Source organism: Pituophis catenifer, unplaced genomic scaffold (assembly GCF_029215685.1).
Source record: "Pituophis catenifer annectens isolate HBS135680 unplaced genomic scaffold, rPitCat1.0.hap2 SCAF_2, whole genome shotgun sequence".
Classification (NCBI taxonomy): domain Eukaryota; kingdom Metazoa; phylum Chordata; class Lepidosauria; order Squamata; family Colubridae; genus Pituophis; species Pituophis catenifer.
The window spans coordinates 43,595,109-43,608,673 of record NW_027256882.1 but is presented as its reverse complement, the minus strand read 5'-3'; the positions used below and the strand labels follow the sequence as shown (position 1 = coordinate 43,608,673).

The window sequence follows — 13,565 nt, the reverse complement described above, 5'->3', positions numbered from 1 at the left end:
TGTTAAGGCTGAAAAGGGTCTCTTGTACATTGCAAGGCGGATGGGAAAGGGGAGAACGGAAATGGAGCTGCCATTACCTGGGCTGCCGAAATCAGAATAATCAGTAGATGGTAGCACAATGTTCCTTGAACTGGATGCTCTTTGCTATAATCGTAGTTTAAATATCTATATAATAGAATAATAGAATAACAGAGTTGGAAGGGACCTTGGAGGTCTTCTAGTCCAACCCCCTGCCCAGGCAGGAAACCCTACACCACTTCAGACAATTGGTTATCCAACATCTTAAAAACTTACAGTGTTGGAGCATTCACAACTTCTGGAGGCAAGTTGTTCCACTGTTTAATTGTTCTCACTGTCAGGAAATTTCTCCTTAGTTTATAAATTGCTTCTCTCCTTGATTAGTTTCCACCCATTGCTTCGTGTCCTGCCCTCAGGTGCTTTGGAGAATAGCTTGACTCCCTCCTCTTTGTGGCATCTAGCAAGAGTTCCAGGCAGAAAACTTATTATTTTTAAAAAATGGTATAATGCAAGCATCCTTTCAATTATCCTTTCTTTTCTTGTCAGGCATGGGGGTTAGAAAATTAGTCAGGCCCGGATTACTGGCATTGTTGTTATTCTTGGCAGTCTTTTTTGTTGTTTATTTTATAGTTATTTACATTGTTTTAAATTCTCTTCCCCACCCAGATTCACCTTGACAAGCCATATACATTAACATGCAGTGATATTTAAGCTATTGAAAAAACACATTACTGCTGCCATTTCAAGGTGATTGGCCCTTAATCCCTCCTGTAAAAAGTGCTGGAAGACACTTAAACACTTGATCATAGAGTGTTTGATCTTAACAAACAACAAAAAAAGCTAGATTTCCACTTCTTTTAGCTGGTTAGCTGTTAAAATTCACATTAAGAATAATAGGGTCACATCAAATAAATATTTGCTGGGCATTGAAGCAGAAGCTGGAATTCATTCCATGGTATATAACAGTTGAATTCTAGATTCTTCTAAGTAATGCATTTTCTTTAAAGTGCCCAAATTGATAAAATTAGTGGGAATATAATGCACATTTAATTTTAAATCATTTTCATTATCAAACATCCAAATATTTCATTAAAAAATACTATAATTTAAATAAGATATTCATTTGATCTTTATTGTGGTACGTGCTTTTCCTAATACTACTTGCCCTGGGTTAACTCCATCCTCCTAGATTTTGTAAATTGATGTAACGTGTTTCCCCGAAAATAAGACCGTCTTATATTTTTTTGAACCCTGAAATAAGCATTTGGCCGTATTGCCATGCGCTCAAAAGCCCGATTGGGCTTATTATGAGGGGATGTCTTATTTTGGGGGAAACAGGGTAGTCATGTAAATAATGATAGTTATTCCTTATAGCAAGTAAGTCTTAAAATTTGTATAGTAGCATACAACTATACAACTTTTGCCTTGCTCCAAAAGTTCTTGTGTCTTGGGATTAGGTGCTGCCTCAATATGGTTTGTCCTTTTCTGGCTGCTATCAAACTCCAGCCCAAAATCTAAGCCAAGTGCCAAGCAGGAATCACTCCACAATGGGTTAAATGTCTGGAGATTCTCAATCATCAAGATCATGGTTATCCCAAAGGGGCTTTTCAAAAGACAACTGGACCACAGTGGGTTGCTTACAAACACTTGTAATCCTGGCAGTTGATTGATTGCCCTTTTCCTTACCTCCTGTAGCAATTGTACATTTCCGAACATCACTTCCTGCTTCCTTGCCTGCTTGTTGACTTCTTATCCTCCACCATTTCTACACACACACACACACACACTCTTTTGTAGGCTAAGAGCCTGAGTGGGGTGAAGCTGCCTATGGATGTTGTTGGCAGGGTGCTAAAAATGCCAGGACATGGTTCAGTTAGCTAGACACCTGAAATATCAGTGTGTATGCTTGTGAGTAAACTGCGTAGGGAAATTAATAAGCTAATTCCCTCTGAAGTTTTCCTGGGGCTGTAAACTTTTACTGCCTTTGGGAGAAAAAGCATGAATTTAGCCCTGGTGAATTGGGGATGGGGGTGGGTGGGAAGTGTTTTTTTGCTGCTGTTGCTTTTTTCAAATGCAGGCAACAATCCCAGCTTCATTCTCACACAACATTAGGACATATTTATAACTAGATAAAATGATTGTCACCCAGTTTAGATCATCTTCTAAAAGGACTCTTTAGAAAAAAAATGGAAATTAAAGCTTTCTTCTGAAATACAACAAATGAAGTGACTGCAGTAGAAGAAAGGGTAGGTGCAATATCTAAATATTGGATAAAATGAATAGATTTGACAACAATCTCTCCAAAATAATTAATTAGAAGCTTTTTTTTAGAAAAATACCATATACATATTTAGCACTATTGGTCTAAAATATGCCTTTATGAATAACCTGAAAACAAGTTCTGCTGCTAAAATTTGCAAGGTCTAACTTTGTCATCTGTCTGGATGGGAAAAGCTTTGAGAATAATTTGTTGATGCTCTGAACCCTTTGAAGCTTCAGTGCAGTAAACTAAAATACAAGGAATGATGAAAACAATTCCTTAAGCCATTTTTTCAACAAAGTCAATTGTTATCATTTCTAGATACGAAATCTTATGGTATACTGCTAATGCTAAATAAACAATGGTGGTGGGTGATGCTAATCCTGATAATGGGATAGTAAAGCTAGCTTGATGATTAATTGAAGCCAAGAGTCAGCCCATCTTCTCATGAGACCAGAACAAGACCAGAGATTCCCTTATCCTTTCCGCAAACAGAATTTTAAAAAGGCAATGAGCCCACTTGGTTCCAAAAGAGCCATTTTATTTTCTAAGAATCAATAGAGGTCTTCTTTCTCCAAAATAAATACAAGTACAAATGCCCACCCGGCTGCAGCAGAAAGAGCCGGGTTTCTACAAGGTGGGGGGGGGGGGGAGGGAAGAGGAAGGGGGTCAGGCAGATTCCAAAAAGCTATAGTATCAAAATGTGCAAGTGAGAAGACGGCGGCCCTGCTCTGCAGAGTGTCGGTAGGGCTGGGCCGAGGAAAGGCTGATGGAACTGGACAGGTGCTATGATGCAGGGAAACGGGGCCAGACTCTGTATGTTGGGAGGGGTAGGTGTACGGAGCAGCCCAAATAATTTACATTCTCCCACTATTATACAGTATCTTACAAAAATCTAGAGCCTTAAGACCTAGAGAGTTAGGGTACTGCCCATAGGAGCTATGCAGGCAGCTGGGTATTGCTCGTGCAGCTGGTCAGGGCAATTCCAGGCATGGAACAAGGAAGGGCAGGCTGGCAGAAGAGGTAGGCTTTGCCCACGTGAAGGGCACAGTGCTCTGTGGGTGTGCCCAGCACACTGGAGGAGCTGTTGGGTGCTCTGTGCGTGTTCCTGCAGCAGCCAGGCTTCCCAAGGCTGGAGCTCTCTGCTCCCTTCTCCCGTACAGTCCAGCTGCACTGAGTGAGCACCCAGGGCGGGAGCCCCTCGGAGGGTCAGTCACTCTCGCTGGAGTCGCTGGTCTGTTCTCCTTGCACCTTGTTCCGGTGCTGCATGGCTCGGTGATAGGCAATCTGGACAGACTTGCGGATGTTGGACTTGCGGCCTTCCAGCATCTTCTCCTTATCCAGGTCCTGGTTTACGCCAAGGGGCACGAGTTTGGTGCGGGGCAGCCATTGCCTGCAGGGATGGAACGTGTGAGAAGTCATTAGAGCTCGGTTCACTCCCAAAACAAGAGGGCTAGTCCGTCCCCCTGTTCCCACTCTTCCTCTCAATTAATTCTCCCCCAGCCTCGATTGAGCTCCTTCCCTTCCTTCCTTGTAGCTTTTGGTACCCGGGAAAGGGTGAGCTTCAGCCCTTACCAAGTGCGCTTGTTGTCAAAGAAGAGAACCAGGTAGAGATGCTCCCGTGCTTCCTGAGTCATTTGCTCTCCCAGCTTCAATACCTCCAAGGGAGGCACAGGAATGGGGACACCATGGTGGAACATCCCTTCCCGGGGCATCTTCGGATCAATGATCTGCCAAGAGCAGGAGGGAAACGATCAGGCATTGGGGGGAGCCATCTATACCAGGGGTCTTCAACCTTGGCAACTTTAAGACTTGCGGACTTCAACTCCCAGAGGGAACTCTGGAAGTTGAAGTCCGCAAGTCTTAAAGTTGCCAAGGTTGAAGACCCCTGATCTACACGATGTGTGGTAAGGAGAAGTTTCCAGAAAAGCAGATAAAAAGGAAACAGATGCAGGTTATATGTACCAGCAGCAAAGGATTGAGAATGAATGTGGCATTGTAGATACAAAGTCATCATGGAAACACAGAGCTATAAACTCCAATTTGACCAGAGTTCACCAAGTAGTCTTTTGCTGTTAGTTATAGAAAACGTTCTGCTAAAAGCTTTAACTTTCAGAGATTTCTTCTTCCACACAAACAAGTTTTTCATTTCTTATCACCTTTCCCCAATCTAATCTCTTCAGGTACACTAGTTCTCATCATCTCCAGCTGACATATCCAACCGTCAAGTCAGTAAAGATGGGAATTGTAATTGTAGAAGAAAAAAAAAATCAAATCTTTAGACTCTGCTGTGTGTGGAAACGTGCCAAGAATTCTGCAACACTGCAATGACAAACCTCAGCTTTTGTGCGTAGGAAAAAATAATTGCCACCCTACTGTTTCTATTAAGATTGTCCTTGAGCTAGGAGGTACTGACTATGCAAGTTTATATCGTTTATAACATTGCAAATACACAGTTCAATAAGTATGGTATATGGAATGATATCAGCAGGGCCAAATCAGTAGAATAATGTTTCTCAACCTCGGCAACTTGAAGATGTGTGGACTTCCAACTCCCCGAATTCCCCAGCCAGTTGCCACGTTTGAGTAAACCCTGCCATAAATGTCTGTAGAGATTCTCAGTCATCCAGGTCATGGTTGTCCCAAAGGTGCTTTTTCAGGAAGCGACTGGACTTTCTTGTTTTTTCTTTTGAAAAGCGAAACGTCTTCAAAAGATGAGAAGCGAAAGGTCTTCAAAAGAAAAAAAACAAGAAAATCCAGTTGCCTCCTGAAAAAGCACCTTTGGGACCTGCCATAAATGGTACATTTGAGGTCTCAAACGTTCTAGTCTTTACAGTCTAGCCCTAACCTGCTCCTTTGAGATAGTGGTGAGGTACTTTCCATTGCTTCTGCCTATCTTCTAAGGAGGCAGTTCACCTGGTGTCTTTCTCTCTAAACCTCTGTCACCTGAGTTCTCATAGCCTACTAATTTTCTGGTGAAAGGTCAAAGCGACACAACTGCTGTAATGCCATCTCCTGGCCATATCATCATTTGCCATCAAGTAATTTTTGACTCCTAGCAACCATATAGATAGATCTTCTCCTGGCCATAAGGTGCCATATAATTTAGAAGAATCGGCCTTGCTCTACCACCCACCTAAGGAGATAGATCAATTTCAGAAGGGATAAAGAAGAACCAAATCTTAGAAAGAAAAATACAGAAATCATTTTTCTACTTTTAACATTATAAAAATGCAGTGATTCAGGATCCAACCTACAGGGACAGACAATTTACAATATAAAACAGCAGCAGAAAAATATATTAAACTGACACCCCCCTCCCCAAAAATGATAATGATCTGATGTAATTCCACAAGGCCCTGAGTTTTACTGAGCTCAAAGAAAAACCCTCATGGTCTCAACACGTTTGAAAGATGCACAATCACCGAGTATGTGCAAAAATAAAAAGACTACTGGATTTAAGCAAACACAGTCAAAACAAATTAAACTTTAATGCAGATTCTGCCTAAAATATTTATCTACTTCTTAAAGATAACCGGTTTCTCAAGGCAAAAGTGCTTCTTTTGGAAACAATTATTAGAGCTTTTCAGGAGATGGGACACCCCAGTTCAGGCGCAGCAATTCCGCTCCCCATTTCCCCACGGTTCTGCCTCTGAATTTCAACAAAACATCTCTTTTTCTCCATCTAGAAGGGAGGGTATCCTTCGATGGTACTCATGCCTAGCAGAAGTTTATATTCAAACCCAGATGCTGACTAGCACTTAGAACGGCAGGAAGGCTGCAGGATTGTGAATACCAGCTGGCTTTTCACAACCAAACAAGTTTGCTCTTTGGATCTATGCATCAATATATGTAATGTATTTATTTCTACTTTCTAGTCAAATGAACACTCAGTGATGGGTGCTCCATCACTGGAGGTTTTCAAGAAGAGATTGGACAGCCATTTGTCTGAAATAGGGTCTCCTACTTGAACAGGGGGTAGGACTAGAAGACCTCCAAGGTCCCTTCCAATTCTGTTATTATTCCGGTAATTCCCACTCTCTTTCTCTCTCACACACAGATACATACAAATGTATACATCGGGTACTTATTATAACCTACCAAAGCTGGATAAGATGGATAACCCCGGCATTTGGCCCACACTAAGTCCAAGGCATCCAAAGGAGAATCTTCATCTTCAGAGAGCCAGCCAACTGATCGGCTGATACTCTTTCGGACCACTGCACAAAGAGGAAGGAAAAAAGGAAGGGGTCAGTGTCATCCTTTTGCCAACCCAGCCCTGATGGGGGAATCAGAAGAAATTGGTTATCCTGTACTTACTGCCATGGCCCACACCTCGGCCGGTCCCCACCGAATAGGACTCGTTTTCTGTCCCTGACGTGTCTTCACTGCTGTCCTCTGGGAAGTTTACCCGGGAGAAAGAAGGCTTCCCTCTACCTTGCTTGGAAGGAGTAGTGCTACAAGGGAGGAATAATTGTCTCAGAGTTGGGGCCCAGAGAAGCGTTAAATCACATCAAAGGGGCTGAAAGGAAGAACGGCTCTAGGAGGAGTGAAAGCTGAGGATAAGGGAGCCCAGAAAGCCCTCCGCGAACTTGGCACAGGAACAACAAGGCCTCCCAAGCAACTGGCAGGAGGAAGCCGAATGAACAGGGTGAGTCCAAAGAACCTTTAACCCAATACTTTGTTTCCCAGGTTGGTTGTGCAAGGAATCTAGGAAGTTTATATGTGAAGGGCAGAAGCTAAGGGCCACGGCCCGCTGCGTGCTTTTGCTCAACAATTTATATTTTGAGATGTCTTGCCTGTAGATACTAGAAATCATACATAGCTATCAATACTCAAAGCCACTGAGTCTTGTCTAATTTTCCTCCCAAGGCACATCTCATTGGAAAGATGCAACCATTACAGAGTGCCAGCAATCTGCCCCCTACCATTTCTTTGGCTTTCCTTGCTAGTAAAGTGCCCCTTGGTCTGTTCTATACTCTAAGCCATCCAACCTATGATGTTCAAAGAGCATTCCCTATCAGAATAGACAGAATACCTTCTTCTTCCTTCCGAGGTTGCTAACGGGGGGCAATATGCTGGCTCTGTAAACCTAAGTACTAGTGCTAAATGCCCTTGTGGCAATGCGCCTTTAAGGAGCTGATAAAAAACAAATGAATGTGGCAGGCTTGAAGAACAATGTCCTCAGGGTTATGGGGCTGCTGAGTGACACAAAGCAGGGTTTCCGCGGCAGGCTGGGTCTTCCGGTACCTGGTGCGATCTGAGGCTGCGCTGCTGCTGCTGGTGCTGCTTGACTCGGAATCGGAGCTGCTGCGTGGGAGGTTGTAGCCGCTGCGGTAGACAAGGAAGCTCTTCTTGACTGGCTGGCTGCCGCTGCTGAAACCATTCGCTGGCAGGTCTGGAGGGAGAGACAGAGCCATCAGAGAAAAGCCCCCGTCTAATGGCTACAGTAAAGCTCACCCAGGACAAAAACTTCCTGTCAGGTCTACTGTCAGGCAACGATGGATGAAAGTTTAGGTCACGGTTCAAGAAGCAAAGGCGGTAGGTATTGAGGCATCTGTCTGCGCCTGGCTTCTACAGGTAGTCCTCAACTTACAACCGCAACCGAGACCAAAATTTCTGCGGGTGAGTTTTGCTCCATTTTGCCTTTCTTGCCAGAGTTGTTAAGTGAATCGTGCAGTTGTTAAAAGTCAGTAGCACGGTTGTGAAATGAATCTGGTTTCCCCATTGACTTTGCTTGTCAGAAAAATCACAAAAGGGGATCACGTGACCCCGGGACACTGCAACCGTCATAAATAGGAATCATTTGCCTACAATGGTCCTGTGAAAAACTGTCATAAGTCACTTTTTTCAGGGCCGTTGTTAACGTCAAATGATCGCTACATGAACTGTTAAGTCGAGGACTATCCGCACCGCAAAAGTGGAAAGCTTGGGGAGAAAGAGGCTAAGCTTCTGCTTTAAGAGTCTAACACTCTTGTCTGTCAATTATCCCCAACTCTGTTTAATAATTTATTTTTGAAATGTTTTATTTCCTCATTAAATATGTACCTTGCTTCCTGCTTATATAGGCACTTCTCCTCTGACTCTGTTGAGCGCATATATAAGCTGAAAGGCAAGGTATGTACCGTATTTTTTGGACTATAAGATGCACCTTTTTTGTCTCCCAAATGAGGGCAAAAATGTCTATGCGTCTTATAGACCGAATATTGCCAAAGCCCCGCTCACCAGCCAGCCACTTTTTGGCTTCCACACACCCTGTTTTCAGGCATTTTTGAGCCTTTTTTTTTGGCCTGTTTTTGAGGCTTTTTTGGCCTGTTTGTTTGGTTTTTTTTGGCCTGTTTTTAGGGCTTTTTCTGGCCCATTTTTTTGGCTTTTTTTGGCCCATTTTTTGGAAAAAAAATGGGCTGAAAAAAGCCTCAAAAATGGGCCACAAAAAGCCTCGAAAATGGGCTGCAAAAAGCCTTGAAAACAGGCTGAAAAAAGCCCCCAAAATTGGCCAAAAAAGGCCTAGAAAATAGGTCGTAAAAAGGTCTGAAAAAAAGTAGGCCAAAAACCTTTTTTTGTTGTTTTCCTCTTCTAAATTTAGGTGCGTCTTATAGTCTGAAAAATATGGTAATTAATAAGAGATTTTTTTTTTCTCCCCAAGCCATCGTCACTCCCCGAAAACATGTGCAAGCTGCTTCAAAATGGTCGGCTCCTAGTGGTACCAAGCACATTGTGGGCTCAATATGGAATCCACACAGATTGCCTCCAACTCAGGGAGGGAAGACTTAGCATTTTTAAGTGTGTTTCAACACTGCATGTACTTTTTTTTTTAAAAAAAAAGCATGAGTGCAATCAAGGCAAGTGGGCTGCAGCCTTACATCAGATAACATGTTCGTCTACAGAAATATATCCTAATATTGGTAAGTATCATCACATAACTAAGGAAGGTACTCATTAGTTTGTTAAATTCATCTCTAATTTATTGCTCGAATTATCTGGTTAATTTTATAATGAGAGGCAAGAAAAAGGCGGCATTTAATTACTCCCATTGAGAACTCTGGCTGAGATTAAGAGAGCTGTAGTCCATCATGTCTGGAGGGGTGTCAGAAATAGGGGAAGGCTTAGAGCCTTAGATTGTATAAGAATATAGAATTTATCCACAGAAGATGCTTTCCTTAATTCCCAGTATGGATTTTTTAAAGAAAGAAAAGTTGAACTGCGGCAGGGTTCACAAATCACGATGATTAGTTTGATTTAGACCTAACAAGTTGAATAAACACAGACATTTGGAGTTATTCAGTAAAACACAATTCAATAAACCATGCCAATATGATACACGAAGTAAGCATTTATCTATTGGCCATACACAGAGCTCATTTATATGACGGCCCTGTTCCTTCATAGTGACGTTTTGAATTAAAACAATAAATATTTAGCCAAGTTTCTTTATCAGTACTGCACCTTTAAAGTCAGATCCTCTGCAGATTTACTCTCATTAAGAGCCACTACATTCCCAGGGAAGTCTTAGGGAAGATTTTACAGGAAACCAAACTCCTCTTCCTTCATAAGAGCCTGGTGGCGCAGTGGTTAGAATGCAGCACCGAAGGCTACTTCTGCCGACTGCCGGCTGCCTGCAATTTGGCAGTTCGAATCTCACCAGGCTCAAGGTTGACTCAGCCTTCCATCCTTCCGAGGTGGATAAAATGAGGACCCAGAGTGTTGGGGGCGATAGGCTGACTCTGTAAAACTGCTTAAAGAGTGCTGTAAAGCCCTGTGAAGCGATATATAAGTCTATTGCTATTGCTAGAATGCACATAAGGTAAAACCAAGGTCAGGCGCTCAAGGTTTCCCTGCAGCTTCACTCACCAAGGGGAGCATCCTCAGCCGATTTGTCGCTGTCGCTGTCGGAGCTGGAGCTGGGGCGTGGGCTCCTCACCCGCTTGCGCTGCCGCTGGGATCCCATGATCGGGAGTTGAGGCGGCCCCACGGGGCTGTTCCCATGACCTGGAGCCAGCTGACTCTCCCGATTCTTGGGGGGGCGCCCGGGACGCTTTGGGGGCACAGCGGTTTTGGGATTCTTCTTGGAGAAGAGCACCGATGTTCTCCTGCCGACTTCGTGTGCTGGGGTGGAGGAGGAATTGGGGCCAAGGCCTGGAATGAGGCGGAGGCTTTGGTTTAGAGGAACAACTTGGGCACTTTGGGGGCAGGATCCTGTCTCCCAGAGACAAGGGCAGGCGGTCCTTGGTTAACCGTAGCAATTGGGACCATAATGGTTGTGAAGTGACTCAACAAGGGTCATTAAGCAGGAACATCACATGGTCACCATTTGCAACCTCCTGCCGGCTTTCACACTGACCTGGCTTGTTGGAAGCCAGGAAAGAAAGTTGCAAATGGTGACCACACGACTGTGAGATGCTGCCATAACCAGAACTCTCAGGACTGGTCATAAATACCACTCATTCAGTGCCGCCACGAGTGCAAATGATCGCTGAATGAGAAGTCATTAACCAAGGACACCTGTAAGTTGAACAGCTGATTTTTAAGAGGGTGTTCAACCTTTCTGCTAAGGCCGGTCTCTTCTTCTCCCTACTGCAATCGGAATGAATCTCAAACAAGACAACTCTTACTATTTTCTTTCAACGTGCCTTCTAACACATCCACATAATGTGCAAAAAAAAAAAAAAATCTATCCGTGAACAAGGGAGTCCCCAGCCAAACTTATTGCAATATGCAAGGCAGGATTCAGAACTGCTTTACACAACTTCCCAACTCCAAGAAGTCAAGGATCTGGGCTTCAGCACTTTTTCAAAAAAAAAAAAAGAAGAAAGTTGCACTCATCGTAATTCTCTGGATCCATCAAGTGTCCTTCTTAACAACACTGTGATATAATGAATAGACTTGGGTCTAGGGCAGGGGTGCTAAACTCGCGGTCCATGGCCCGGATGCATCACATGCTGGCCACGCCCACCCCTGGTTTAGCAAATGGGGGGAGAAGTTGCAATACGTCACGTGATGACAATGTGACGCCGTGAGTTTGATACCCCTGGTCTAGGGAAATCTCCACTCAGCTGTGATGCACCTCGCATAACATTGGGCTAAACATCATCTTTCAGATGATAGGACTGGACTAAGTACAAATAACTTCATAATGCTCTGATTTTCTTAAAGAACAAGCAAAGAGCTGATGCCCTTCTAACATCAGACAAGCATTGGTGACCAGCTTCTGCTGAAGTTGCTTGCAGAAGGATAATTTTCTGCAATTGCTGAGGCGGCCTTTTCCAAGTATTGGTTCAGTGGCCCTACCCTAACCTAGGAATATTGTCCCATCTTCTGCAAGGGGCACAAAGTCTTCTCCGCATCCAGGAAACAACACGTTAGGCTTTTTTTTTTTTTTTTAAATAACTTTCATAAATCAGTTGCACTTGTGAAAATAAGGTTACTGATTCCAAAAGATATCTTTCAAAAATTGTGCACACTTTAGTGACGGCTGTCTTCCCATGTGCAACTCAGCAGAGTAGTAAGGGCTGAATGAGAGGACCTTCTGTATAAGTTCAGGAATATGGGCCTGAGTACAATGAAAAGCTAAGCAAAAGGCAGGAGCAATACTGATTCCTCTGAAGAAAAGGGATTTCAGGATCTTCTAACCCACCGGTGTCAAACTCGCGACGTCACATTGTCGTCCTGTGATATATTGTGACATTTCCCCCCCGCCCTTTGGTGGGGTGAGGTGGGTGTGGCCTGCGCATGACGCATCCAGCCCATGGGCAACCAGTTTGACAGCCCTGTTCTAACCCTTTCATTTCATTGTTATCTGGGGAATGATGGGAAATGTAGTTCAACGCGTTTAAGAAGAGAGTATCTGTAGCTCAAGGCTGAACTGTGAAGTTCTTGGAGCTCTTTGATTTTGATGGTTTGCTTGCAGACATTTCACTACCTGGCTAGCTAAGAGTGTCAATACGCTGATGATGTTACGAAGTGTTTGGAGATGAACAACCAAACTCAGAGAGCTCCAAGGACTTCACATATGAAAGATGCCAAGTTGGAGAAAACCCAGCTAGGCTAATTGCCTATGGAGATTCTCAGTCATCCAGGGTCACGGTTGCTCTGAAGACGCTTTTTCAAAAGGCAACTTGGACTTCCTTTGTTTTTTTTTTTCCCTTGAAGACGTTTTGCTTCTCAACCAAGAAGTTTCTTCAGCACAGGGGTGTCAAACTCGATTTCATTGAGGGCTGCATCAGGGCTGTGTTTGACCTCAGGGGGCCGGGGTGAGAGTGGCCGGGGTAGGCGTGACCAGCTCGACGTCACTCGTGTCAGGGGCGCCTGTGGCAGCCTGACCCCTCTGCCAGCTAAAACAGCCTCCTGCAGCTGTTGGGGAAAACGGAGCCCGGGTGGGGGGGCATGCACAGTCACCCTGGGCCTCGTTTTCGGCCACAATGGCCTCCTGCAGTCCTCTGCCAGTGAAAACAGAGCCTGAGGGAACCACGTGTGAGCCCCGAGCCTGTTTTCGCTGCCAGAGGGCTGCAGGAGACTATCGTGGCTGAAAACAGAGCCTGGGAGGGCCGCACGCAGACCTCATGGAACTCCATTTTCGCTGGCAGAGGCACTGTGGGCTGTTCTTTTGCTGTTTCAGGGCGGCCCCACGGGCCACATCTAAGCACCCCACGGGCCTTGAGTTTGACACCCCTGCTTCAGAAGAACTGAAGAAGCTTCTTGGGATGAGAAGCGGAACGTCTTCAAGGAAAAAAAGAAACAAAAGAAATCCAGTTGCCTTTTGAAAAAGCAACCCCAGGAGAAGCTAGGCTAATGTGGCATGACTCTAGCATTCCCAAGAGATGCCCCTGCAAGCTTCCAGAGAGAAGGAATGCCCCAATTCTGAACAGGGACAAGCAGCTCCAGGCTTGCTAGCCTCACCACCAACCTTTGCTGGTTTCTTGGCTGCTGCTCTCCTCAGCGGCGCTGTCGGTTTGAGGGTCCTTCTCGCAGGGGTTATGGGTCGTCTGAATGATGCGGGCCAAGGGGCCGTGCCCATCCCTCCCTGTCTCCCGCTGGTGTGCCAGCTTGCGCCGCAAGGCGGTGATTTCCTTCTTGATCATCTTGGTTTGCCGGCAGCGGCTCACGCTTTGCTTCCCGGCGCTCACCTCGGCCAGACGCTCGAGCAGGAGGTTCAGCTGGTCTTCCAGAGGCAGGTGCTTTTGGTTTTCCGACAGCAGCAGCCGCTCCTCATCTGGGAAAAAGGAAACATCTGCTTTTACGAAACCTTTGTTTTGTTTCGTCTTAAAAGCCGCCCAAAGCGAGATGACCG

At 44.8% G+C, this 13,565-nt stretch overlaps 1 protein-coding gene across 5 annotated transcripts in view; it reads right to left on the bottom strand.

Moving 5' to 3' along the window:
• Nucleotides 1-2,821: 2,821 nt before the first annotated feature.
• The window catches only part of BRPF1 (bromodomain and PHD finger containing 1), a 30,546-nt gene continuing 19,802 nt past the window's right edge, over nt 2,822-13,565 (bottom strand). For 2 of the 5 annotated variants that reach the window (XM_070936761.1, XM_070936762.1), the window contains exons 8-14: nt 13,182-13,487; nt 10,130-10,414; nt 7,529-7,676; nt 6,599-6,735; nt 6,380-6,498; nt 3,854-4,008; nt 2,822-3,671 (exon numbers count right to left, since the gene is read on the bottom strand). In XM_070936761.1, the coding sequence (XP_070792862.1) occupies nt 3,488-3,671; nt 3,854-4,008; nt 6,380-6,498; nt 6,599-6,735; nt 7,529-7,676; nt 10,130-10,414; nt 13,182-13,487 (1,334 nt within the window). In that variant the 3' untranslated portion in view covers nt 2,822-3,487. The remainder of the gene's footprint in view (nt 3,672-3,853; nt 4,009-6,379; nt 6,499-6,598; nt 6,736-7,528; nt 7,677-10,129; nt 10,415-13,181; nt 13,488-13,565) is intronic. The other 3 variants (XM_070936764.1, XM_070936765.1, XM_070936763.1) reach the window with 2 other exon arrangements.